This window comes from Catharus ustulatus, chromosome 13, assembly GCF_009819885.2.
Source record: "Catharus ustulatus isolate bCatUst1 chromosome 13, bCatUst1.pri.v2, whole genome shotgun sequence".
Lineage (NCBI taxonomy): Eukaryota > Metazoa > Chordata > Aves > Passeriformes > Turdidae > Catharus > Catharus ustulatus.
The window spans coordinates 18,134,725-18,159,085 of record NC_046233.1 but is presented as its reverse complement, the minus strand read 5'-3'; the positions used below and the strand labels follow the sequence as shown (position 1 = coordinate 18,159,085).

The following is a 24,361-nucleotide window of genomic DNA, read 5'->3' as shown; positions in this document are numbered from 1 at the left end:
CTCCAGGATTTAATATGCAAAGCATAATTGTGTGCAACAAAGTGTTCTTCTGAGAGCAAGACATGAAGAGGCAGCTCTGCAATCCCACATGGCACCAGGCTGCAGTAACACTGGAGTCAGGCAGTTCTGAGGGAATATCATTACTTGGAGAGCAGATGTCACCTAGGCTTTAAGTTCCACATCAGTTGCGGCACTATTTGTTTTTCCAGCTATATCTCACATATACAAAAAAGTGAGTATTTTTTTAAAAACCCCTAACTTGAAATTTAGCTCGGTTCAGAGGCTGTACTCAGCTATTAAAGCACAATATTCAGACTCTGGAGCAAACAGAAATGTGTAACATCTATGGATAGAAATAATAGACCGGTTGGTATTTCTGTCATTATTCAGAACACTGAGCCCTTAGGAATATTTGCAGCTCCTTTCAAAGGAAAGGTCAATCTTCCAAGTTAGACATCATTTTGTTATTAAAAACTAACAAATCAAACCTAGAAAAGCAAAAAAAATCAGTACACAGAGGAATAGATATGGGGAGACTGGACAGAAAATGAAATATTATTAGAGGCAAGGAGTGGAAATAATGAAACCTTTACACAATCTTTTTCAGCTGTAGAATGAAATACCCAGGCACAACACTGAAAGCCTTTTTATTACCTAAAAAAAAATGTTGTATCAAACAAGAGACTTAGAAATGTTGGATGAATGCGAAAAAAGTGTGTATAAATTGTCAGCCTTCAAACTAAACTTTAACTGTTATATGAGAGACAGAAGCACTTGGTTTGTCAGTAATTTACAAACACACTCACAGCACAAATAGAATCCAAATTCCAAGGCTCTCTTAGATACTTAAATCCTAATTGCAGGAGTAGCTCCCTCCCTCTTCCAATATCTCCCTGCCTACCAAGATTCCCAGTGAAGAGGAAATAAAAAATGCTTTATGGTGCACATCTAAGCAATGGTAAGTTCAAGGTCATAAAATACTTCTCTAGCAGATGTTTTCCTACTCGAGGTCTTTTAGGTCTACAATGAAGAGTAAAACTTTTTCAAATCAAGAGAGAGAAAAATAAAGGCTGGGGATGCTGCCATCAGTGTTTACCTTCCCTGGACATCCTGACACTGATTACCATTTCCTACCTCCAGCATGAGGAAGGCTTATCATGCACGTCTAATGGAACCCAATTTTAAAAAAATAAATTAAAAAAAAATAAAGAAGGAAAACACCAGACAAACAAAACCCCCAAACCCACTTGCCTTCAGAATGAGTTTTAAAACCATCAAAATCTTGTAAAGGGTTCACTCATGCCCTCTGCATTATGCTACCAATGCAGGGTACCTTACAACTTGACAAAGCTCATTTCAGCACTACCATTACACATTTTCACCATTTCCCTAGATTTGTGCTCTTACAGTCTGCTATATTCACATTTGTGGCACTGCAAATATTTCTTCACTGTGCTGCTGTGGTGGACTTGCTTTTATGCCTTCAGCAATGGATTTGGCTTGAAGTAACCAACCACCAGAATTTCAAAAGCAGACTTCAAGGAGTTACAAAAAAAAAAAATCTCCTCCTTGCCATTTTCTCACTGCATTTATTATTTCCTTTAGATTTGCCATCACTGCAAATTCTTCTGGGAAAGACAGGATTAATTTTAATGTAAAAACCAAGAAAAATTGCTTGCAGTTCTAAAGCAAAAGCAAAGAAAGCCTGTACAGGCACACAAATGCACCCATAAATATGCACAGATCTATCACCTATTATACACATATAGATGGGTTATACAGATAGGCTGTTAAAACATGTAAATAGCACTTCAGGCTGCAGCAGCCAAAGATACACCAAAATAAGCAAACAACATGTACAGACAGGGTTTTTGCCAGCTGGAACCTTTCCTTTTGCTCACTCACCTCTTCCAAATCCTCGCTGACCCACAGAGGGATGGGGGTGCCCCAGTAGCGGTTCCGAGAGATGGCCCAGTCTCGAGCATCCTTCAGCCAGTTCCCAAAGCGCTTCTCCCCCACAAAATCTGGAACCCTGGGCCAAAAAACCCAAAAGTATTACTGCATCACTGTTGGATCTCAGAAACCTGGGGGTTTGAGCTTTCTGTGCTGTCAGGCACTGACCCCCTGCAGAACACTGCTTTTGGTCTGAGGCCTTGGAGAAGGCTCCAAATTTGAGTGATGGAGTTAAAATCATGGCTGTGTAGTTAAATAGAAGTGTGTGCTTTCACATGGTGAAGGGTTTGAAATTTGAGGGTTTTTATAGTATAGTAATAAGTATGGGACAAGCTGGAGGATTTTGGGTGGTGTCTCTTTGGGTGCTCATGTTCCTTCTTCATGGTTTCAGGTTGTAGTTTCTGGTTGGTCAGTGTCACACTGAGGGTCATGGGAATTTAGTTATTGGGTTAAAAGTATAAATAATATAGGTGTTAATTCTCTATTGGACTGCTTTGCTTTAAGAGACCTTGTAGCAGCTGGATCTGTCTCCTTTTTCCTCACTTTTAGCTGGTGGCTAGAAGTGCTGCTGAATGCTCTATGCTTTTTTATAAGATTTAATAAACAACCAAGCCCAAACACAAGAAAATCAGTTTCCTTCGTGTGTTTGTTAATCCTGGCTCTGAGTGAAGGCAGAAGAGACTGAGACAAATCACTAATTAAGTGGTGTAAAACACCCACCACTTTTACATATCACTACATTCCACTTAGAAGGAAGCTGGTAAGAACTGGTTATATTTGATTTTATCCACTAAAGAAGTTCATTTCAGCACTGATTGCCTTGGAGCACATTTGTGTTACAGCATTGTATGGAGGTGCTGCCAAAAGACAACTGCCTCCTGATCATCTCCAGGTAAACTGCAGAAGTGAAAAACACCATATACATATTTTACTATAAAGTAACTCAGGAAAACATGTCCAACATAAAATGGATTCACTGGGGATGAAACAATGGCCAAAGTCCTCAGGACAGTCCAACAGTGGAGGATTCTGGCTAAGGGTGATCACAACACTACTTAAATTAACACTGCTTAAATTACATACAGAAAAGGGAACAGCCACTGTTTTGGGGTTGGCTGAAATTCCCCAAATTGAAAAGCCTGGAGAAATAGCATTAAAAGGCACCTTGGATTATGTGTGGGCATCCAGGTATATGCACATTACTCAGGTTGATAGATCATACAAAACATCCTTTCCACACTATTTATCATCTCACATTGAATTACCCAATTAAGAAACAAAACACACCCCTCAACCACAGAATCCTATCAGTGCCTGCTAAAACCTCACTAATGGGCACTGAGGGAAGTTAAAGACAAATTTTCATTGTATGAAAGTGCCTTGGAGCTCAAAGGTTAATGCCACAACCCCATGCCCTGCGAGGTTCCTGGCTGAACTAAGTGGCCTGGTGGTTTGATTAGAACCATTTTCTCCCAGGATGTAAACAAACAATTAAGTATTTATCCAATTATTATGTGCAGATGAAGGAAAGCAATGGGTTTCAAAGGTCAACAATATGCCCCCTTCATGCCTAAAGATGCAATTAAAAAGACCAAATTCAAACCAAACTCACAGGAAGTGCAGCCTTAAGACACTGTCAGACACACAGAAGCTGCAAATGAGCAGCTCTTGACAATGAAGTAGCTCTGCAACTGAGCTTTGAGCAGCCCATGACAAGTTTTGCTGGGTTTGTTTTTCCAGTCTAACTACAAAGGCCCTTCCCAAGGTCTGAGCTGGACTAGGAGAGCCACAGTTTCCAAAGGGGGAGCAGCCAAACTACAAAGCACACAGGGTCTCTTCCACCTTTTCTTTTGGAACCTCTTGGCCCTCTTGTCAAGTATTTCTTTTTGGAGAAGATTTTTAATCACAGATCAGTCCCAAGAGTAACCTTAGAGGAAAAATTAAAAGAATGGATTCACATGACACATTGAGGTAGGATTTGGCCCAGCAGCAGGAGATTTATGAAACAAGTGTGAACAGGAAAAAAAAACCCTCTTGATGAAAATAAAAGCCACTCTCTTTTAAAAGTTTTACCCACGATGAAGCCATGTGGAGATCTAAAGGCTTCTTGATGCCAGTGTTGTCTCAAGTGGATAGAAACTACCCTTAAAAGCCTCACTAAATATCAGCCTGAAGTTCCACAGCTTCCCTTGCTATTTCTGGAGTTACTTTCAGCTGCAGAGTTGTCTTCTGTAACACTTCTCGAACAAAAATCTAATATAAAAAAATTTTAAACAAACTCAGTGACTCATGTTTCACATGACATCTGTAGCCCTGCTTTGAAATCTAGAAACATATACAGGCTTTCCCAAATTGGTTCAGCGTGGGACTCATTACTATTAACTTTCTGTGCTGACCTTAGGAGACCCTCTCTCCAAACACCAGTGGAAACTGTACAAAGTTCATTAGCATTTGCCCAACATTCCACTAATGTGGAAAACTTCTCTTTACATCACTCCTAAACTAGTTTCCATTTTTCAGAAGTTGTTAGACACTGATTAGCTGAAATTATTAGTCCCATTTAACATAGCTAGAGGCTGAGACAATCCCCCAATGACATTAAAATGCTAAGAGTTTCAACTCTGCCTCCTCAAAACATGCATGAAAAATTAATTTTATCCCCAAAGTGGACATTAACCACAAAAATGTATGTGGTGTGATCTCTCTCTCTGAGCAATGAAAGCATATAATTTACCTCTTCTGGTAAAATTGTCTGACCCTGCTGCCAGTCTTCAGTGGAACATAAAACACAAACCATCTCCTATGAACCACATTTGCAACAATGATCTGTGGCTCTTTAGAGCTACAAGGCAGGGATGACACTGGCATAGCCATCAAATCAATTAAAAAGAGCCTGCAGCTCACACATTCTGAGGCCATCACTCAAAGGAAGTGTTACTTACAGCAGTTGGGTTTTGGCACTGCAGAGATGCTGCCCATGGGTGCTGCCCAAGGGCAGCCACAGCCTCCAGCTGGGATCAAGCTGGAAGGGGGATCTGCAGCAGGAGCAGCCAAGCCAGGAACAGCCCTTCAAGTCTGGAGCCCATTTCTTTTACTTATTGTCACTAGATTTAGATCCAGATATCTCAGTTTAACTTCCCTACATATCACAAGGGAAAAAAATTATATCAGAGGCACCTTCTACTTGATTAGGATGGGGAACAAAAAATATTCTCAATGATGTTGTTACTAGCACCAGATCTTTATTTATACCAATTCCAGGTTAGTGATCTTATAAGTTTTTCAGTTTCTTTTAATCCTACTCTTAGATATTTTCTTGATATATTTCTCCTGTTAAATTTTCATAAAGACACCATCTTGCCACAGGCATGTATTAGTTGAGGAAGCATTTTTTACTTTTCCATTTACACAAAGCATCTGGAAGATGAATGAAAAGCCCTCTCCATATGCCAATGCACATGTTTTTCACGTTGAACCCCACATCCATCACAAACCCCCTGCAGCTTGAAAGCACAAATCTCAGGTTCCTGCTGGTGACCACTGAGTTTGCAGCTGGGTGTGAGCAGAAGGTGCCTGTTCAGAGCCCCCTGGTCTGGCACTGGACACCTTCACACCTCAGAGGAAATCAAGCCCCAGCACCCAACAGATCCATGAGGCTGCAAGTGAAAAATCAAAGCAGCCACATCTATTCTGAAACCATCATGCTTGCAGCTCCTCAAACTGAGCTGTGAGAAATAGACTTTTATATTTCCCAACTGGCCTACAATTTGTTTGACCTTCAAATTTCTCTGCAAAAATGACACAGATAGGATTTCATACTTCTTTCTCTGACATTTAGCAAGGTTAAGGAGACTGCTGCCTCAGCAGGTCAGGGAGCTCTTGATTCATGGGTGTGGAACAGTGTGGGACAATTGCAATTTCTCCTCTTGGCACTCAGGACAGGGCACTAAATAAATTTCAGGATGCAGACACTGCAGCAGTTGGAAAGCTCAGGGAACTGAACTGCACAACACAAAAGAAAAAATATTATTTTGCCAAATGATAAATCAGGAAGATTTTGAATCAAAGTACATCAGTTCTAATCAGTTTGAATGCTCATGTCTGCCTTACTTTCCCAACATCAAAATTCTATCATACAAGTTACAGATAATGAAAATTATTCATTTGTTGCAAATTTTCATGTCCATTTTTGACTGTTTGTTCCTGTTTTTGAAGCAGTTGTGGGGTTTTGCTTAATTCATGCATTGCTAAGTCCTCTGCACAGTAAACTCCCACATCCCTTCTTGGTAGCTACTCATTTTCTTAGTGTCTAAAATAAAAATCGCATTTGACAAGCCAAAAAATCCATGAAGAACAAAGTAAAACCCAGTCTATTAGCAGTATTTATTAACTTATTACAACAGGAACCATCTTCTTTGCCTTCTCAGTCTATGCACCACTCAGCACCCAAGTCACACAAGCAATGTGGGCATGGATTTGAAAACACCAATTATTGATCACCTTCAATCTCAGAGCAGGACTGCATCTGCTGACAGCAAGCTACCATGGGCTGAGCCGTTCTCAGCATCAATAAATACTCAAGGAACAACATCAATTAAAATAAATAAATTTGCTTTCAGACTCTTGTCTCCAGAGGAAAAATGTACAGGATGCAAATAAAAAAATATTCTAAATTATACATAATCCAGAAAGAAACATTAAAAGGATGAAAACATCTGTTCCTTTTCTGTAGATGTATTTTGAAGCATCTTTCTTGTGCTCATAACAAAATTGCAAATACTGAACTCAGCTCCTGATTCCATCTGAGAGCTCAGATGTGCTCTGAGCTGGCTCACCGTGCCCCGTCACGGGATGCAGAACTGTCTCAAAGCAGCACCATCCCTCTTTTCTGTAAGCACAAACAGCACTGCCAAAATAAAACACTGCCCCTGCACAAGCCTCGTGTTTTATCACCAGCTCAACATTGAAAGCTGTTCCAGATATTACATAAAGATAGTAATAATCCTTTCTTACTCTTCATCATTCTCCTCACCAGCTGATTTTATTCATTATATTCTCTGCAAAACCACAGCAACTTTATGTATTGGGTCAGATTTACTTCATAATTGCTAATTAAAGGAGATAAGACTACAAAGTTGATAAACAAAACACTACCTTAAGTAGCAGGAATTAGGGGACCTAATAGCAGATTAAGAACTCTAATACAGCTTTGGTTCTGAGAGGATGGTCCCAGATCTGTCCTGTCCTTTGGCAAACTGGTAACTTTTTCAATGCCACCTGAAATCAGGAATCAGTTTTAAGTCTGGAAAAGAGAAAGTTCCTCTTCCAGGAGATAGGTGAATTGTATCAGCAACACTGAAGCTGCTGAAGTAGTTATTCTATGTCACCTAACTATGTATATAGAGATTTATTTAAATTCCTAGCCTACCAACTGGGGGGTTTATTTTAGGTGTAGAATTTGGCTTTCTTTTTAAACATTAACCAACTCTTAGAAGACAAAGGCTTAAATTCCATTATGTTAATTTACTCTAATAACAAGCCTCCTTCAACATGCCCTCAAATTGATTTTTAATGGTTTTTAATTCAAAGAGATAAAATAAGCAACTATTCATGCCCTTTTGACACTTTAATTAGAGCCAATCTATATCATGGACCTAATTAAACATGGGGGGAGGCAGGAGGGAGGAGAGGGGAAGGGAGGAAAGGTCATTGTGTGCCAGGCACAATTTGCACTGCAGCAGCCTCTGCTCCTGAGCCTGGGAGAGCTGCAGCACTGGTGCAACCCCACACACCCCACAGCAGGCTGGGCTACCTCCACCGCTGTATTTTCTGCTTATGGTGCAGCTTCCAGGGCCTAAATGAACTGTGCTTTCAATCATTTTGATCTCCCAATGTTTCTCTTCCCTCTTCTCTCCTGGTTCCCATGGCAACCCCCACATTGTGGTGTGACTGCAATGCTGCAGAGCATCCCCATCACCGCCGCTCCTGACCTCCGATCCTGGCACACAGCCCACTGAAAACCCTGCTCCATCTCCCTTCCAGGACCCAGGCACCCTGCTAACTGCTGCTACAACTCCTGATCTTATCAACAATCCCTGCAGCCCAAGCCAGGGAGAAGGGAAGCTTCCACTTCTCTCTGCACAGTTCCTTGGGAATATTCTAACATTTACTGGCACAAAGTACTTTTGTAGGGCATCAGCACTCAGGATCCATTTCAATCCACATACATCAATACATTTGCATTCAGTGACAGTGGCAGACATTCAACACACTCTTTATGTCACAGATTTATCAGCTGCCCAAGAAAATCATGCTGGAATTGTTTGGTGAACTGGCATTTGGAGGGTTTATTTCATAAGTTTTTCCTTGAAGCCAAAAATAAGCTTTTGGTGACCCTTCAGTGGGACTGAAAAGGCACCTCTGCATTCATGGCATCACCAGCAATCTCTGCACAACAGGCTCAGAGAGGAAACAGCAAAATTACAGCACAGAACACAAGCCATCAAAATCCACTGAACAAGCCTCCAAATTCACTTCTAATCCTCAACCACATCTGATAACAGACAGTAATAAAACCCTCTCTAAATTAGACAAACACAAGGCTAACCCTGCAGCAAATTTTTTTTTCACCTCCTGCTGTAGGCAATGCCTCTAATTTGGATTTTTCCTCGGGAAATGTTGCCATCTAGTGACTCCACGTTGCTGTACACATCACAATTGCTACTAGAGGGAGGATCTCATTTGTATTCATGATTCCTCAGCAAGAAAAGTGTGACTGATGACTCAAAAAGAAGAGTTACAACTGCATGGTGATACTAAAGAAAAGAAAAAATGAAAAAAGCTACACACACCATGCATTTAAAACTGTTGAGATGAAATGTATTAATATTAACAAATCAAGAAAGAAAATGTCCTGTGAAACTTTCTAATAATAAACAAACAGTAAAAGAAGAAAAGAAGGACTCACTGATTTTCTTCTACTGTTCTAAAATTCTGTTATGATTTAAAATTCTGTTGTCCTGCTACAGACTCAGATTCCTCATCTGAGCAAGAACGACAACATTTGCTTTCTTTTGTGGGTGGGCTCCACAGCCCATCCCCTGCACAGCCTCGGGGTTTCTGACACAAACAGGCATCACTCCTGATCACACCTCACCTTTCCATGGGTGGGAGACAGTTCTGTGGGCAAAGATTACAATGCCCAGAATCAAAAGCTTCTCCAAAGCTTGATGTGCTGGACTGACACAGAAGAAGACACCTGGGCTCACACAGGAGCTGCAAAACTCTCACTTTAACTTCACTCACAGAAATGTGCTGTGGGTGGCATTTCCAGTGAGAACAAACAGCTTAAGTGATGGAAGTCAGGAAAGTAATACCTTCAACCATACATCAAGCTCTTTATTACACCACCTGAATTCTTGAAGGGTGAGAAGATGCCAGAACAAAAGGTTTGGTTTCTTTGAAGTCCCTGTCTCCCATCACTGCTTTCTTTCCACTGATGTTCATTTTTCCACTACTCCAAATGCTGCACATCTTAGGCAAACAATGTCAGGACTGCACAATGTCCTTAACATCAGAAACTTGGCAACACTTACAGGTGACTGTTTCAGGAGTTATTGAAGGAGAACTTTAAGTGAAGGAGGTTTAAAAAAAGAAAAAAAAAAGAGTTCAAAGCCAATATTTCTGATATTTAAATACAAACTACTGAGTCTTTTCTATCAGTCTGCAAGAACAGAAATGTAACACCCACTGCCAGAAGAGAATTCATACTATGGTAGCTCATCTATTATAAACTGTATGGATTTATTGCTTACAGTAACTTATAAATTTTCAATTTATACCAACTTTGAACATTGAAGAGAGGAATTAGTCCTATATTGTAATTATAATCTAAAGTGGCCTGGTTTAGTCTGTGGTACATAAAAAATGCTTTTTCAACAAACCATTCGAGAAAATGACGGTGACAATAATTAAGGCTGAAATCCAGACAGCACCTTGGTGCTGCATCCAACTTTCCTTATCAAGAGAACAGAAAGCCAAGATCTGACAAGCCTGGATTTTATGGCAGCCAAATCTGCTCCTCTTCATCTCAAATACAGCAGTAGTGGGTGCCTGAATGCCAAACAAAAGATAACCTCTTTCATTTAAATTTTCTTTTAAATAATCTGTTACACAGTGAAGAACATTCAGTAAGGGAACTTCAATTTAAGGCTGAAAGCAGCCCCTAAATACTGTTCCAATTGTGCATTTTCATCAACATCCAACACAAGTTAATTCCCAGCCTGACTGAAATAAGGATGTGACAGAACAGAGAGGGATTTTTGGCTTCTGGCTTTACAAAAATGCTGGCACATTACTCATGTAACCATTACTGGAAGTGATAGTTAAATTCATTTTGAAAAATGAATATAGAGTTGCTGGTTTTAATAAATTTTGAATGACTGTGGCCTTATAAGTTGGGTAATTCACTAAAAAACTAATTAGAAATGCAATCAGGTTGCAAAGTTTGTCCAAGTATGTTTAATCTATTTCATCAGAAAGGATATCTATCAAGAGGGCAGCTATTCTTATGGGACAATATAGCTATCAGTCATTTATAGGAATATAAAAAGCAATGCAGTCAAACCCATTTTGTAAAGGTTAATATAGTCTGAAAAGCATTTATCCCAAATTTTCTCATTTTCAGGACATGCTGAAGCCCTAGAGAGTCCAAAAATAAATTTTTAAAAAGCTACATATTATTCCTGTGACACTTTCAGAGATCAAGTCTCTCCAAAAGCAGAAAAAGTAGGTTTTGGGAAGGATGGAGTTCCCAAAATTTAAATAAATGAATACTGCAGAAGGCCAGCAGTCTCAGTGCCAACTTCAGCAGCTACAGCCCAAACAAAACTGGTATCAATGGAGAACACAGGAAGAAAACCTCAAAAACACTCCCTTATTCTTTATAAAAGCTGGATTTTAAAAGCCAACTTCAAGATTACCCAGTATTCAAATAACTATGAAATGTCATACTGGAAATACATATTATTCATTAATAATTCTGTGATCATAATCTCTTACAGCTATATTCCCAACAAAAAAAGCTTCCCACAAACCCTAAGACCACATGGTTTTAACAGGAATCCTGAGAAATCAGTTATATGTATGGAATTGTGCTTAGACTCAGAACTGCCTAAAGGACAAATGGTTCCTGTAATTCCAAGCATTTTGAAAGTTGCCAAATGATGTCATTGCCTGCTCTTCTCACCCAACCTTTGCAAGAGCAGCTCCAAAATTTGCTTCCACTTGTATCCCCACTACTCAGCACTTACAGAAAGCACCAGTGAAAACCCAAACATGCAGGAGGCATGGTTCAAGCTGATCACTAATTCTTACTAATTATTGTCTCCTGGATGAATGGAGGTCGTTTAGCAGCTTCTTCCTGAAGCTCTGCTTCTGGAAAATCAAACCCCATCCATTCAAGCACTTCCTTACCAGGATCATTACATTTCTGTGAGAAATTAAGTATGCAGGTCTACTGTCATCCCAACAGTGAAAGCATCTTGAGGAAGCTAATTAAAGCTAAGAACAAACACTTTCACCCCCTCTTCAGCTTATTTTTGCCCCAAAGGAGGATCACAGTATGTTCTGCTATGGAAAACAGAAAACACTTACTAATCCCTAAACTCTCCTGACACAGGCAGACTGGGCATGTGCTGCTGGCAAAGCCAGCCAGGCAGGCTCTATTCCGGATCACTGACTTTTCCCACAGATCCCAGGATTTACAGTGCCTATACCACCTAAGCAGTTATGCAAAAGCTGCTCATGGAGAATTTAATTGCAAGCTACTGTCCATGAAAAAACGACAGCACAAGCTGTAATTGCTCAATGGAGGTTGAGTCACCTTCTTTACAAGAGGCAACCGTGGTGGGAGAGAGGTGGGATCCCAGCTCTCCCTGCAGTCCTCACATGGAAAGCTGAATGAGGTTGTAAATCTCCCAAGTTTTCCTCACTCACTGGGAGGTCTCAGCCTCCCAGGCACAACTGATTGATTAGAGGAAGGAAAATAAAAATGCAGCTTATGAAAGTGCCAGAAGATAAAGTCCTTTTGTTACTAACACACCACAAACCCAGGACTGAGTCCTTAAAAGGCCACCAGCACCAACAGTTCTTTTACTGCACTTAATAATGCATTTAAGTGGTTATTTAAACCTCATCTGCTTTCTACACAAATTTCCCACAAGTATTTTTCACATTACCTATACAATGCCAAGATTTCATTTTTGCCATTAGCGAAATATTTTTTCTTTAAACCTGTGTAACTGAGTTTACCTACAACAATTAGGGCAGCTGGGTTGAGCTTTCTGTGGGTGTTTGGGGGGAGAGTGGGTGTGGATTTTTTCTTCAAATGCACTCATGATGAAGTAATCAATCTTATCTCTAATAATTAGATTAAAAAACCCACAAGTTTTCTAAAAATTAGTTTAATTTGGAACAATATAAACACAGCACTAAGCTGCCTCTATTACTGTCTCAGGTGGAGCCTTTTTGGAAACACCTCCTTGCTTCTGCAGGACAATTCTCTGCAGTTTCTCTCATGCTGGATTGTTTAAGTTTGCATAACATGATCAGAGGGCACTTTGAATGATCCTGGAGTGTATTTCCCTGTAAATTACCAGGAAATATTCAACCCTGATAAAACTGAGATAGAACACTGTTTAGAACTGGTCCCAGCAGCAGTGGCTGAAAAAGAGTGGAAGTATGAAGCAGAGTGAGCATAGGAGCAGTGGAATAGCTTTGGAGTGTTCCAGCACACATCCCCTGCACTCCCACCTCCAGGGAAAGGAATAAAACAGATTTCTGCAGGAGGCATTACCAGTAGCACTGGGCATTATTCTCCAGCAGCTTCTCCACCATGTGCTCCACCCTGACAAACCAGCTGGGCACAGCTTTGTAGATCAGCGGAGTGTCTGACCTGGGAAGGGAAGGGAACAAAACAAACAAAAACATCTTTAAATGCTACATTATTTATAAAGTGCTCTTTAATATTTATTTTTGCACATGACAGTCCCCTTTCCACAGACTTTTGCTGTTGCTGAAATACTATCACAGTTAAAGGTTGGGGTGTGTTTGGTTTGTTAAATTACATCAACTGTTACACTAATGTGAGCTACTATTTTGAAATCCAGTCATGAAAAAAAATTTTACAGCCTTCAAACCAGTAATTCAGGGAATTTGTATAGCAAGAGCAATCATGAGAATGTTCAAATGATACTTGAATTTGAAATTTGTGCTCCTACATAGTACAACATTATGAACTCCAGTAACTATTAAAATGAGTCATATTTCAGTCTTCCACATGAGCTCATTCTGCATCATTTTTTATGTGTATATGAGCCTGAAAAGCCAAGGAACATTATGCTGTGTTTTTACTATTTGCATTTAAAATAATAATCACAAATCATAAAGAAGTAACAGCACCCAGGGTAAACCAGAAGAAAGTTCCATTCCAGGAGGAGAGGGAAAGCAAGAAATTCAGATAAGCACATAAAAGAAGTTTTAAATATATCTTAACACATTCCTTGCTTCAACAAGCAATAAAAGAAAATCCATACAGGAGGAGAGCTGTTTCACAACTTGGGATTGCTTAGAAATGGAAACACAATTGGTCACAGCACAGATTGAGCAATTTCCTAAATTACTTGGTAAAATCAGTATCTCCAAGCATCTGACTGCAGTGTCCCAGTCCAGTCTCTGATTTATCTGCTCCATAATAACTGCTTAAAGCCTTGAATAACTGTTCAGGCAGCACATCCTTCTACAGGAACCTGGGATCCAACATGGGCACAGGTCACTGTAAGGAGCTCAGACATTTCTAATCCTTCACATCTACCCCATTATTCCATTATGAAGAGGGAGGAGAGCCCTAGGGGATAGGATCTGTCTGTGGCTACAGAGGAGCAAACACTGAGACAAGAAGCTCATTCTCCTTTAGCATCAATCCACCCCACAAAATGTTTCTTAAAATACTACTTTTGTTTAAGTCACTTTGGTTCAGAACTTGGCAATACACAAAAATTCACCAGCAAAGATGCTGAGAAACTGCTGTTATCTCCCATGTGCAGTCAGCACTACAAACAGCCAAAGTTTAATTCATTTTACTTATATCCATAGCAAGAACACATTTGAAATCCACCAACTACTGCAGATTATGATGTAAATTAAAATTGCTACTGTGCCAGCACTTGCTAAAGGTGCACCTGCCTGACCCACAAAATAAAACCCACAGCAAAGGTTGTTCAGACATTAAAAGCTGAACTCACAGTGCACAAAGACCAATAATAAAAAACCACATTGTTTCTTTTAACACTATTATTTCAAAAGACATTTCAAGTATAACCTCCATGCTTCAATGTGCTTAAGTGTTAAAGTACTTATAACCTTAAAAGAAATTGTGACAGCTCTAAGTAATAATCTTGTAGTTGTGTCCCAGCTATTAAATGCAAACCTACTGACGGTTTGCTATGCAAATTTAAGTCCTAACAACTAAAAAAGTGCTTACTTCTCACAGAGCACCAAGATCTCAGTAAAAAAGAAAGCATTCCCCAAGCTACAAGTGTTTTGATTTCACTGAGTATCTTGTTTCAGATGTGCTGAAGAATGAATTGCCATCACAATATCCTGATTAACTAGAAACATGGAGAACAAAAAGCTGATATTAAAAATTTCTCACATGGTCTTAACATGTTGGAAAAGGAAGGCTGGGACAATTGTGCACCCCAGCTCTGTGAGGAGAGAGCAGCAGCTGGGGCTGGCTGCAGACAGGGAGGATCCATGACAAGGGCCAAGCAAGGGAACATTTCCCAGGCTTTCCACCCAACACTGAGGTTGTAACACCTGATAACCACTGCCAGCACCCACAGGACTCTATTCCTCCCTACAAGAAAGGGGAGAGAGCAAAGTTTCCCTGAATATTTTTCTTCTGGCTGCACTACCAAGCAGTGCCTCAGCAGGAGGCTGCAGAGAACAAAACACTAACATCTGCCCCAGCAATGACACCTCCAATATTTCTGCCCTTCATGACTGGTGAGAAGGATGAAGAATCCAGATTTAACTGGATTTTACTGTAGATTCAAATGAAAAATACCCATTGCTGGGTTTTGGTTTCCATCAACACAAGGGAAAAACCACTCAGATCTTAAATCAATGTCTGATGCTTATAAAGTTCCTGCCTAACTGTTCTTCTCTGTCCCAAAGTTTTGTTCCCCTTACAGGCAGATCCTTTAGAATCACATCAGAAGACTCAAATCACATTAATTGTGACCTTATTCCATTTTCCTCTAATTTAGAAACCAAATGATCAATAATTGAGCCTATGCTACAAAGATGCTTCTTGGCTTTGCCTTCACTGGCTTGGAAAAGTCCAAACTCCCTAACTGCCAGTGGAAGAGCTTCCCAATACTGTTCCCAAGGAATGGCAGGCAGGAGCTGTGAGGGACACTCCAGCTATCACATCCAATCAACAGCTGCTGAACTGCTGCCCACATCACACAGACTCCCAAGATCTCACAGACTTTTGACCAATATCCTCCATTTTCAGAAGATCCAATAAAAGGAAATTCTAACTGAAAACCATCTACTGTGTCCTTACCAAGCTGCTGTGTTTTTCATATTTTAAAGTTTTAGTTTTGCCAGAAAATTACTACAGAGAAGGACCCTGATTTCATTATATGTAAAAAAAAAAAAGGCAAATTTCTCAACACCTCAAGCATTCAACAACTGCCTGGTTTCAGGGAAAAGCTGTAGTACCTTAAGAAGAGCCTGATATCAAAGTTTTCTTACATTCATCAAAGTAACTTATAAGTATGTTCAAAGTTAAGAACTACTCTTCTACTTTTAGCATATTCCAATTATGGTTTGATTTGTGATGGCAGTGAAATGAGTTTTTCAAGTAGAATCCATTGTTCAGTTCTTCCCACCGGATAATTTGCTGCTAGGTGCTGCCTGCAACTTATCATCAATCAACAAAAATGTCAACAGAGTGGCAGGATTAAGGATCTCCTAAAGAATCAGCACTTCTACATCCCTGCTCTGTCTCAGAAGGCCATGACTGGATATTTGAGTTGCTACACAAGAAAAACACAAGCATTGCTTGATTTTGGGGCTGCCATTTTTCAAAAACTGTCCCAAATCATCAAGGATGTAACACTTGAAGAGCAATTCCCCTTCTTCCTCTAGACAGCTGCTAGAAACAAACCAATTCTGCTGTTCAAGAGCAAGCAAAGGTTATTTTTGCTATAAATTAAAGATAAATGTACCCTCCTAGAACACTTCACCTGGCAGAGTCAGAGCCAGACAGAGAGATGAGCTTTTATCACAGTTATTTCAGTACAGGTGCTGTGTACATCAGATAGGACTTAAAATCTTCAAGCCATTTCAGATAATTAAATTACAGTAATTTCACGAATATAAGCCGCACCAATTTGACCAAAATTTTGGTGGAAACCCGGAAGTGCGGCCAATATTCCGGGGCGGCTAATACATTAACAAAATTCTAAAAGCTGCCAACACGGAAGTGAGAGCCCGCGGCAGCCCCAAGCCAAGCTGGAGCCCGGCCGGCCCCGGCAGAGGTGGGAAAGCCTGGCAGAGGCGGGGCCAGCAGTGTGGGGGGCGGGCGGCAGAGCCTGAGCCAGCAGGGCGGGGGAGCCCGGGAGAACTGGGGCTAGCAGGGCAGGGGAGCATGGCAGAAGCAGGAAGGCCGGCGGGTGGGGCTGCCTGGCAGCGGGGGAAGCCCAGCAGAATCGGGGCCAGCAGCGTGGGGGAGCCTGGCGGTGCGGGGGCCTGCAGTGCCGGCCAGGGCGAGGAAACGCGGCGGTGGTGCAGACGGGAGGGGGCGGCCGGCGAGCCCGGCGGCGGGGCTAGCGAACGCGGCAGCGGGGCGGTGCTGACGGGAGAGGGGGGCCAGCGAGCCCGGTGGCGGTGGCAGCACCACCCGGCCAGCCCCGCCAAGCCGTGGCACTGAGCTGGGCCACCCGGCCCCGTCGGCCACCATGAGCGGGCCGAGCCTGCCTGGCCCCGCCCCGAGCCAGTAAAGCCCGCTATGCCGCGATCCTGTTACTAATTGGCCAATTTGTGAAAGCTGCGCACGGATTCTCGCTACGAACGAAAGTGCGGCTAATATTCGGGGTGCGGCTTATCTATTGACAAAGACAGCAACATTGTCGAGGCACCGGGGGTGCGGCTTATAATCCGTGCGGCTTGTATTCGTGAAACTACTGTAGCTATTTTATTTTAAGTGTGTCTTTGCTCATAAAAATAATTTAATACTCTACCAAAAAATTACTGAAGATTCTTTTTTTTTAATTTGATATTGTTTGGTGATTTTTTACAACAGCAATTGGGGAAATTTCAAACCAGGGAGGACACTAATAAAAACAAGCTTCATTTCTAGATTAAAGCTGTATAGCTTGTATTCCTCAGAATCAAAATTTGTTTGTTCACTGATACTGAAAGCCCATGGAAAATTCCATATGGAGACTTCCCAGAGAACTTCACCTAGGGATGTTTCCACACACTTCTTTCAAAGAAGTCATCCTACAAGGTTTAAAAGAGCTGTATTTATCCATTTTATTCAAAACATACAAAGCTTTAACACAAACATCTAAAGAACTATAAAAAAAATCCTTTCCCATCACTCAGCTGCTTAAAAAACATTTTTTACAAGAGGTGGTTAGTTAGGAGTTCTACACCAAGAAATGAGCAAACCAACCATAAAAACACACATTTAAAATCATAAATAGAAACTAAATTTCAGCACTACACCCAAATGCATCAGTTTTATGGCAAAAAAAAAAAGAAAAATTCTTTGACTAAATCAAAACCGGAGCTTTCTAAATTCATAATCTCAGTGTTACTTCTAGTTTTGTTAGGAAAATAAGTGGCGGGGGGTAAATATGGGAGAATCCTGAAGAATTTCTCTGTTAGAAAGCTCAACTCAAAGGCAGGTGCAGGTCTGTGTTGGATCCCAGAGACCTGGGGGTTTGAGCTTTCTGTGCTGTCAGGCACTGACCCCCTGCAGAACACTGCTTTTGGTCTGAGGCCTTGGACAAGGCTCCAAATTTGAGTGATGGAGTTAAAATCATGGCTGTGTAGTTAAATAGAAGTGTGTGCTTTCACAGGGTGAAGGGTTTGAAATTTGAGGTTTTTATAGTATAGTAATAGGTATGGGACAAGCTGGAGGATTTTGGGTGGTGTCTCTTTGGGTGCTCATCTTCCTTCTTCATGGTTTCAGGTTGTAGTTCTGGTTGGTCAGTGTCACACTGAGGGTCATGAGAATTTGGTTATTGGGTTAAAAGTATAAATAATATAGGTGTTAATTCTCTATTGGACTGTTTAGCTTTAAGAGACCTTGTAGCAGCTGGATCTGTCTCCATTTTCCTCACTTCTAGCAGGTGGCTGGAAGTGCTGCTGAACTTTCTGTACTTTCAATAAGATTTAATAAACAACCAAGCCTGAACACAAGAAAATCAGTTTCCTTCATAGTTTTTTAATCCTGGCTCTGAGTGAAGGCAGCAGAGACTGAGACTATCGCTAATTAAGTGGTGCAAACACCCCCCACTGTTACAGGTCTGTGCTTACCTCCAGCAGAAGGGGTAGCTGTGCTGGAAGGTGGTGCTGTGGATCAGCCGGCCCTTCTCCTTCAGCCACCTGATGATGTGCTTATCTGCATCCTAAAAACACACATTCTCCTTGGATTACACATTTATACTCACTTCACTCCGTAAACTACTACAGGATTTGTCTCAGATATTCAAATTAATTTTTTAAATAACTGTGCATAACACAGCATTTATACTCACACACACAAAGTTTCTATCAAGTTTATACATTTCCTGCAGGGGCACTGTAAAACACTAAATTTGCAAAGTTATTTTCTCTCCAAGCCTGTTTATTTACAGTGTCTTCAATGTGTCTCTGCTAATTAAAATTTATAAATGAAAGGATCAGTCCTTTTTTACCCTTAACTCTCTTTTAACATACACACAATTTTGTGTAAAATGCAAATTTTCTGAAGCGCCAACACAAGCCAGAAACCACATTATTTAATATCCTAATGATTGAGTCTTCTCATTTTATGGCAGGAAATCACACAGTGCTTTTTACCTAATATTCAAACTTCCTGATAACACACTCCTCTAAAGTAGGAACTAAATTTCAGAATTTGAAGCATATTTCACAATACCTCACTGACTAACTGGGATTTACATGCTAAGCTGGAAGTGAAAGCTGTATATTGATAATTTAAGACAATCTATTGAACATGCAAGTGTCAATATGACATTAAGGAAAAAATACACAAATATCTAGGAGTGAAAAATTCAGTATCATAAGAAAATTTTCCAAGAGCCTTAAATTCAGATTTCTGCCAGCAAGAAGCTAAACATGGAGCCTCCAGTGTTCTCTTATTTACCTTAATGCATAAAGCAGGAAGGAAAGACAGCTGATTGAATTCTCAACTTAATTGACAAAGACTTTAAAATCTTGTATTGCATTGGTTTACAGGAACATGCTTTGGTATCAAACTGCAGCAGCAGGGCTAAAAGCAATTTGTTATCTCAGGACATGGAATTTAAGAGGGAGATTTGTATCTGGAGCAACGTGGAGTTCCTGTGGGTTCATTTTCCAGGGATTCTCTTGCATCTACTGGCAAGTAAATTCTGCAACACAGCCCCCAAGTGGGGAAAATGACTTTGAATGGATTTCTGCCTTCTAGTGAGTCACATTACATTAACTGGCTGGGAGAAACTTAATGATGGCACCTGGGAATTCAGAGTCATCCAGAGGTGAGAGATGCCCTGCACATGTGCCTGGAGACTCTGGATATGACATTTGTCTCAGGAAAAAGCACAGAGTGAGTCTCTCTGGAGTAGCAGCAAACAGGATACTCAGCTGCCCTCACTACAGATACACGTTACCTGTGTTTCAGCTTTTTTCTCAGCTCCTGAATAAACAATTTCAATCTTGTTGCAAATATTAAAATGCATTTTAATTTATCCAGATACCAGTCACACATTGAAAACAAGCCCATATAGGGAAAGAAAATAAAGCTTCTGCCATCTAGAAAATGTATCTTGAATAAAGTAGTAATTTACTGTCTCTAGGCCCACTGACCTTTACATACTGCCCAGCAAAGTCAGCCACTTCTGCTGTGAAGCAGCCTGATGCATCAACAGGACACACAGGCACAGAGTCCTTCTGAATGACATTAAAATCCATGCAGACTCTGTAATCATCCTGCAAAAGAGATAAGCACCAAGCTGTAAGAATACAAAATACTTGGTAAAATATCCATCCCTTAAAACAGAAATTAAATATTAAACAGACAATGTGATGACTGGACAAGAATAGCAAAATACTCAGCCTTCACTAATCCCAAATACTTATGAGAAAGTCTTGTTTTATAGGATTGTAATTTTATTCATGCAGAAAATTATGATTTCTTCAGCCTCCTACCTAGTATAGGGGATATGTGTGTGCTTTTCTATGCACATCAATGCATACACACGTGTATTTTATGTGTCTGAGTACACACATACACTCATGGAGTGAACAGCTTCAGGCAACCATTGCATGGCAAAAGAATTGCCAACCACTCCATCCTGCTCCTGTCCCAGCCAGAGCCTGGATCTCCCAGCTCTCCAGGCATTTTTCAGAAAGCAGGTTGTTTTAATCATTTTCATTCTGGCATTTCACATAAGCAGTCCCATTTTCTGAATGTCTTAACAATGCAAAGCCTTTAAACCTGTATTTCTCAATCTTTTTTGGCCCATGGGCAATCCTACTGACCAAGAACCACACCTGGACAACATCACAGGTTTTTTTCCTGGCCAGTCTCCACTTATATTTTTAATTTCCTGTAGCAGTAAGGAAAAAAAAAAGTTACCTCAGACTTTCCTGAACATGACTGAACAATAATGGCATCGGAGAAAAGATTAAAACAAAATTAGTAGGGGGATAGAAAAGTTCAGATTTTACCTTCAAGTCTGAAGTCACAGTAAATCTGTATCTTACCCAGTTACAGCAATGCCTTGCAGGGTGCACAGCAGCTGTATCTAAAGCACCCTCTCAGGCTGACCAAGGACACCCCACCAGAGCCAGTGTGTAAATACACATTTCATAGGCCAGTGTTCCCTGAATTCTCCTTCCCTGGTCCTAACAAACACAGGTGAGCCAGCTCTGGAGTGCCAGGGCAGGACTTCCATGTCCTTTGTGGCCTCATCCTGTCCCTTCAGCTGTCCCCACTATCCCTGCAATTCCCAGCTTGAGCCCCAAACTAGACCTTGTATTTCACAAGGATGAAACTCATCCCCAGACAGGGAAGTTGGTTGCTTCATGGACCAAAGCTCTACACATAGAAACAACAAATCCCTGCAGCTCCAGCACTCCCAGCAGTGCACAGCCTCTTCCCCTGCCCAGCAGCTGCAGAAAGCATCACACAGTTATTCACTGCACTGGGTCACCCAGCTCCTGCAGCCAGGACATGGCTGAGATCAGCCCCTTCTCTGCTGGCCTTTCCTCAGCTGTTATTGCTGAGGGACTGGGAGCTGTGGGCTTTAAAATACAGGCCAGATGACAGAGCTGATGTCAGCCCTGATTTGGCAGTGAGCTGTTAAAGGCTTTGAAGCAGCAGCCAGCACAGACTGTAAAGCCTGGCACACTCACAGCCCTGCTAAGGCAGCACAACAAGCCTTGCCCTGGGCAGCACCTCGCTCAAGAGGTGCTCCAGCTGCACTTGAGCACTGCTGCAGCCAAGGGGACACAAAGGGCTCTGCTGCTCTGCCCTTCTGCAGTCACTCCCTGCTTCTGAGCAACTTGAACATGAATGGAAGCTCTCCAGACTGAGCTGCCATTTGATTTAATGAAGATCTCCTTCAGCAACCATGAAGCAAGAATATATTCAGGCACATACAAGGAATCCACAAGTCCTGAGCTTAAATAAAAGCTAAGAGCAACATCAGGTTTTTTTCCAGGTTAGGAGTTATAGTGGTCACTCTTGTACCTCAAAATCCCTCAAAGGATTACACACAGAAGTTGTAATACACACAATTAATAAGTAGAAACTATTAAACAGCTCATTTGTGAGAAATCAAAAGCTTTTTTATGTGAAATTTTAACAAAACCAACAGAAGCCTGAAGGCAAATGTTCACCTTGAGCACCTCTGCAAAAACCAACATCACATTTGCCAAAACTGTCAGGTACTAAAGAAAAAGTGCATCAGTAACAGATCTATAAAACTTGTGTGTCACAGTCTGAGCAGGCACTAGAAGTATTGCAAATTAAAAATCTGTATGCAAATACAAGTGTTACTAAAGCTTTTTAAGTTGACTGCAGGTACATCTACATATGATGAAATGCCTGAGCAGCTGAATTCTAGTGTCATGTTAATCTGGAGGCACAATGAGTTTACAGTGTTTTTAATGCAGGTTTGTCTTGTTCTGTGAGCTTTAATTTTGATGTCTTTTGAACTGAAATAATAGAGTGCTCTGATATGGTGTGGCAGCTTGTATTTGGCAAAGGCATCACACAAGAGAATGAAACTACATCTGGAACTAAATGAAGGTGAATTTTTACTTTCAATTTTTTTGGAGAAGGATACATTGCTGAGGTATCAGCAATGCAGAACATGTATCATAAGTATGATTTTAAATAAAAAAACAAAACTTTACAACTTTATTTATCAAAGGGACTCACATTGATGGGAAGCAACAAAGACTCAAGGTTTGTTGTGAAGGACTGTGCTCCATTTCTTCTCCTCTGACCATCCTGGTCCAATTACTCCTTTTCTATTCACCTTCAACTCAACAGGAAGGTGCAGAGGATCTGATTAACCAGGAAGACAATCCTGTCTGCTACCATGAACCATCCCCCTTCTTTCATCTAAGCCTGTCTAAAGGCCAACATGCAATACCAACAGGATTGTACACAGAGCCAACTGCATAATAATGAAATCCTGAACTTACACCAGGACCTCTGTGAGCTTTTCTGAACACAAATAATCTAGGGGCTGTCAAAACTGAATCACATGCACCCCAAAAAGGAGGCAGCAGCATTAAGTGTAACACACTGTGCACTTTCCTTCTGAAGGCACCACAGTGCATTGACTCAGGCCCCTGTACCAAAAGTTATCTAAAAGTTATCAAACCTCTCCTTAGCTGATGACTGCAAGGTTTTGTTTGTGATGTCTGTGCACTTTCTCCTCACACAATGTTTTATGCAATTTTTTTCTTCATGAAGCATTTAACTGTTACTCTCAGGTTTTTTCCCCTAAAAAAATGTTTTACAAGTAATTGTTGATTTCCCAGGAGAGAGAGAGAAAAATATTTTTCCTCTGTGTTTACAAAACTCAATGGGCTTATTAAAAAATAAAATAAAAGAGGGCAGATAATCCTTGCTCTAAGAGGCCAAGCAACCTTTCCAACAAGTTGTTTCCAACAAGTTTAACTGGTCTGTGCAAATACACAAACCACTCTTAGAGCAGTCCAGGGAAAGAAAGCTTCTTCCAGAGCTCCTTTCCTGCTGGCAGCCTCTTCCCTTCCCTCCATCTCCCACAGCAAGAGCTCCTGACTCTAAACCAACTCTCACCCCTCTGGAACACCCAAGATTCAGCTCCAGGGGAGAGTCTGAGGAGCACAAGTGTGACAGGATTTATCCTCCTGAGGACACTTGACCAGCCACCACCATTTTCTTTATGAACTGCTAACACAGCCCACTCCAATTTTCTTTATTCAGAGCTATATTAAGCTGGAACATCTTTTCATATCAACCATCATCCTGACAAGGGAAACACCACCACAATGGATGTACCCTGCAGAAAAATGCAGGGAAAAAAGGATGGAAGAGGATGGGCTATTTCACATGAATACAAAGAGGCCTGTTGCTAATGCCAAGTTGCTCTGGAAATTATGACAGAGCTCGTGGTCCAGGGATTGCTAATTGCTAGGCACTGCAAGTTTTTTGAGGGCATCTTTGGATAATGGCTGAAGACAGGACACTCTACAAAAAGGACAATGAGGCTAAAACTAGTGCTTTTAATTCAAGTGTCTAAAAACTGAAATGATTAAATCCATGAAAATTATTCCTCTTAGCCTTAAAAAAGAACAGACTGAGGGAAGGGACAATAAAGGCAGGAAAAAAAAAAGAATGGAGTGCAACAAAATCCTTTCACACCAAGGGATAAAGTCTCAGGACAAAAGCAGTGAAAGCATTTTCTCATTCTCTAAAAGCCCAGTGAGTAATGAAATTGAAATGCTGAAGAGCGGCAGTGTGCTGAGCAGAACTGCTGTTCCCAACCAAAATTATCACTTAGCAAAGCCAGCTTTCACTGCCAGTGCCACAGATGAACCCTTCTCAAAGCTCTAAGTTCAGACT

The 24,361-nt window shown here is 41.0% G+C and overlaps 1 protein-coding gene across 1 annotated transcript in view; it reads right to left on the bottom strand.

Annotated features, from left to right (window-relative positions):
* The window catches only part of IARS1 (isoleucyl-tRNA synthetase 1), a 97,712-nt gene that overhangs the window by 48,014 nt on the left and 25,337 nt on the right, over window positions 1-24,361 (bottom strand). Inside the window, exons 12-15 of the mRNA XM_033071518.1 lie at window positions 20,104-20,226; window positions 18,571-18,662; window positions 12,809-12,907; window positions 1,906-2,032 (exon numbers count right to left, since the gene is read on the bottom strand). Of these exons, the coding sequence (XP_032927409.1) occupies window positions 1,906-2,032; window positions 12,809-12,907; window positions 18,571-18,662; window positions 20,104-20,226 (441 nt within the window). The remainder of the gene's footprint in view (window positions 1-1,905; window positions 2,033-12,808; window positions 12,908-18,570; window positions 18,663-20,103; window positions 20,227-24,361) is intronic.